Source organism: Arachis ipaensis, chromosome B07, assembly GCF_000816755.2.
Source record: "Arachis ipaensis cultivar K30076 chromosome B07, Araip1.1, whole genome shotgun sequence".
In the NCBI taxonomy this organism is placed as follows: Eukaryota; Viridiplantae; Streptophyta; class Magnoliopsida; order Fabales; family Fabaceae; genus Arachis; species Arachis ipaensis.
Window position 1 is genome coordinate 16409190 of NC_029791.2, and position 4150 is coordinate 16413339.

The 4150-nt window shown below is 32.4% G+C and overlaps 1 protein-coding gene across 1 annotated transcript in view; it reads left to right on the forward strand.

The window, feature by feature from the left end:
- Positions 1-2803, forward strand: part of LOC107609589 (autophagy protein 5) — a 5292-nt gene extending 2489 nt beyond the window's left edge. Inside the window, exons 6-8 of the mRNA XM_016311591.2 lie at positions 823-966; positions 1080-1211; positions 2290-2803. Coding sequence (XP_016167077.1) covers positions 823-966; positions 1080-1211; positions 2290-2597 — 584 coding nt within the window. The 3' untranslated portion in view covers positions 2598-2803. The remainder of the gene's footprint in view (positions 1-822; positions 967-1079; positions 1212-2289) is intronic.

Sequence of the window (4150 nt, forward strand, 5' to 3'; positions counted from 1 at the left end):
CTGGTAAATGAAGCAGGCAAACTCAAGCTTTGTATCGTTTAGGATAGTGTCTGGAATATACTAAAAATTAGCTGTTTAAGATTGAATTGAAACCAAAGTGAACTCATCAAGATTGAGTTGCATTTCCTCTGGAGGATCAATTTTAGTTCAAGCTTGGCTTGTTTTGCAAACTGGTCAACCTCAAGTTCTTTGTCTGCATATAGATCTTCATCTACATAAAAATGATTCTCAAGGGTTTAATGAGAGAAATACAAGGGCCTTTCTCATTATAGGAAGAATTATTTGCATGGATGCGTTGATTTTCCTTTTAGGAAGCTATCCGTGATAAATTCCTGGATTTGTGATCATTCTGCAGCTTGCTTGCTTTTGGTGTAAAGCCCATAACATTTTTTCAGGGGTTTTTCTAAATAATTTGGTCAGAGATTGAAAAACTTTTGTTACACTGGTGGTTTTCTATTTTTTTGCTGTCTGTTTTCTGCTCTGCTTTTTGGTTTGAGACGATTCTCTATCCTTCTTTATTTCTGCAATTCTATCTGTCTTAAATCAATTTCTTCTATAAAAAATCTTTCTGTTCAAAATAAAAAAAATATTCGGTCACACGGTTAACTTGTACTTCTCCAAGCACAACGTTGCAGGTTGTACAATCAATAAGTAATACAAAACTGACCGAACACTATTTGGCCAAAAGATTCGTAAAAGATTGACAAAATATAACATAACACTTAAATGCACAAATCACAAGGTCTGTATATATACCATTGAGTGGAAAATTTCTTAGCTGATTTCTTACCTTGAACTTCTGTCAACACATTCATATCACAGGTAATTTGGAATCTTATCAGCGGGTGTCATCTAAGCTTAAGCTTGGAACTTTTGAAGATGAATATACTGAAAATATTAGTGCAGTCTCAACTGCGTCTCAGCAAAATAGTGGGGAGGCAGATGCTGCTGCACAAGTGAAGAGTGGTGAGCAAAAGCTTTATGTAAATAACAGGTTTATGTAATTAAAAGGAAAGGACATTACTACGTTGTTCTTCTGAAACTTATTTCTGTTGTTAACCTCTGCTGTCTGTTGTTAGGAAGAATTCCTGTTCGGTTATATGTATGGACTGTCACTGAGGACTTTGATGATTTAGAAAGTGCACCTCAAATTGATAATTGGGACAAAATCTCTTACATCAATCGACCTGTTGAGATTCAGAAGGAAGATGGTAAGTGATGTTTTATTCTTTCCTTTCTTTGTCTCCCCGCGGGGGGTGGGGGCTGCTTCTATCAGATTCTGATCCATTCTGTTAGCTGTGCACACTCACAAATGGTGGAAGGCACAAAAATCAGCTATAGTTGAATGAAGTTGTAGTTGATGACAAAATGAAAGGTCGGGCACGTTAGAAAATGAAAATCTTATAATAAAGAGTCCTACTTGATATAATAACAAAATATATAATAATAAGACTTTTGAAGAACTTTAACTCATCATAAAGAACATCGGGGAGAAAAAACCCCTTGGACAAACAATCTAAAAATGGAAAAACCACAGCTGAGGATCAGCCTGCATGCTATATCCCCAATAATTGAGAAGGAAAAAAGTATAATATGAATTTAGAGGGAAAAAAAACTGGGTTAGCTAGGAGCTATATAAAACATCACAGACATGTAACCACAAAATGAATTGAAGACTAATTAGCTGAAACAGAAAACAATATCCCAGGAAAATTGGAAGATGTGTAGCAGAGTAAAATATGTTGTCATTGCTATTTAAATTTAAGCTGCATCTTTTCCTCTGGCTCTCAGTTATCCCTTCTGCACCTGTGTTGAGTGTCATACGCCACCCGAAAAGAATAAGACTGCACTTTTTAAAGTGACTTTACCCTGAGATTTTATGTCATATAACATTATGATCCCAATTCATCAACTTACAAATTATCACAGATATTTATTTGCAATCCTTCAACAGCAAATCCATTTTTGATGATCTGTTAACATTACAGCTGCTGTCATAAGTTCAGAATTATTTACATTCATCTTTCATGATTTCATATTATTGGTGAAAGATTTCTGGTTTTAGATTTTTTATTTCTTAGTATGTTGGGAAGAGAGGGTGTTAAAGCAATGTCATGTTTATATCCCACTATTCTTAGGGGTAGCGATTCATCAGTTCAATTGCTACTCTACTAGTTCTTTTTAAATTTCTCATGATTAATAAATATCATTATGCTAGTATTACCGTCATTTCCATTTTCCTACGTTGTGATTGATGTCATGCATGTCTGTTATATCTATTTGGTGCAGGCAAATACTTCAGCTTAAATGATGCAATCAAATCCCTTCTTCCCGAGTATTTTCCAGGAAGTTCCTTCGACAATTTAGGAGATGCAAGCACCAAGCAAAGTGTAGGAGATGAGGGAGAAAATACATGTGATCCTGACTCATCTTCCCTTCCTCTCGAGAATGCCGAAATCAAGCTCGTGCGCATTCAAGGCATAGAACCATGTTTGGAGATACCCTTTTCTTGGGTAGTTAACAACTTAATGAACCCTGAGTATTTTCTTCACATCTGTGTTTGCTTGAAAGTTTCAGAAGCCAATGCCTTGCAATAGGTTTTGAATTTAGTTGTGCTAGGAAATATAATTACTGGAAAAATCAGAAAGTTACAATTCTTTTGTACATAATTGTACAGAACCAAATTATATTCATTTCACAATTCGTTTGGTTTTTTCTACTTGAAAGTGTAATATATGTTAACAGATAGTTCTTTTCCCTTTCCAATCAATGGTACTAGTCCCTGCATAAGACTATATTCCAATTCTTATATTTCCTTTCTTCCTATGAAACATAGCAAACACTTTGCTGAGTTGTTATGTCTATATTCAGATATATTTTGGACAGGACTTTCATTGACATTGGACCGACTATCTTTTGTATTCAACCATTTCTTAAGAAATGAAAAATAAAATATCCTTTCCTGAATATACTTAGACACCTAAATATCATTATGTGTTGGCGTGTTTAGTTTTATTTTTGACTTGTATTTTTAAAATGAATTTAAAAATATTATACATTATTATTTACTAGTCTCGTATCGTGTCCTGTGTCCGTACATCATAGCGTTCTTCCTTTCTATCACTGAATTGGTTGAAATTTAAAAGGGCTACTCCACAAAATTTCGTTTTTATATTTGTTGTTGAGGATGCATGCTATTATATGTAAAATTATATTGGAGTGTGTTATTCCCAAACTATAATGACAGTAATCAATCCACTCGCTTGAAGCATTGCTTCATCCGACCATTTTATTTGTTTATCTATTTCAACTTCTCTCAAATATTCCAACCTTTACATAGAGGATAATAATAATAATAATTGTTCAAATTTTTCCAAAAGGGTAAGCCATCAAAATTAACATGTCAAAGGGAAGACAGAGTGTTTTAGATTTTTGGAGAAGCCCATTTTGTAGAGTAAAAATTGAATTTCATCTATAAAAATTTTATTTCCAACTTAATTTATTCCTTCAAATTTCAATAAATCTAGTTTGTTCCCACAAATTTTAACACGGTATTCAATAAATTCTTGTCACCATACTGTTAAGTGTTATTACTTGTTAGCTCCTTAACAAAATGTTGATATGAATGGAACGACTATCACGCTAACGCCAATGTCATTTGACAGATAAGGAAGCATCAATACCCTTCAACTTTTCTAAAATCGATCGGTTCTTTCCACCAATGATAATGTCTGATGCTACTCTTTTTTGGAAATCTCAATGCTATTACCATTGGTGACTTCTTGTGATAGCTGCATTTAGTTATTCTTCCATACAAATATTTAACAAAAAGTATTTAGAAAATAATAAAAAAAATAATCTAAAATAATCAAAAGTTATTTTATTTTATATTTTTTAATTATCGTTTGAATAATTGGATAATATTAGATATAATAGGCGTGTAATTATAGATATTATATACATCGAAGTTATAGATGTTAAGTTAAATAAGATAATTTTGAGTTAATATATTTTTTATCGTTATTATTATCAGATGCTAAATTAATATTAATTATTACAACTATGTTAGGTTACATACAAAATTAGCCACCAAATTATTTTTTTTTAAATAAATCAAATAAATACAAAATTTTCACATATAAATAGACGT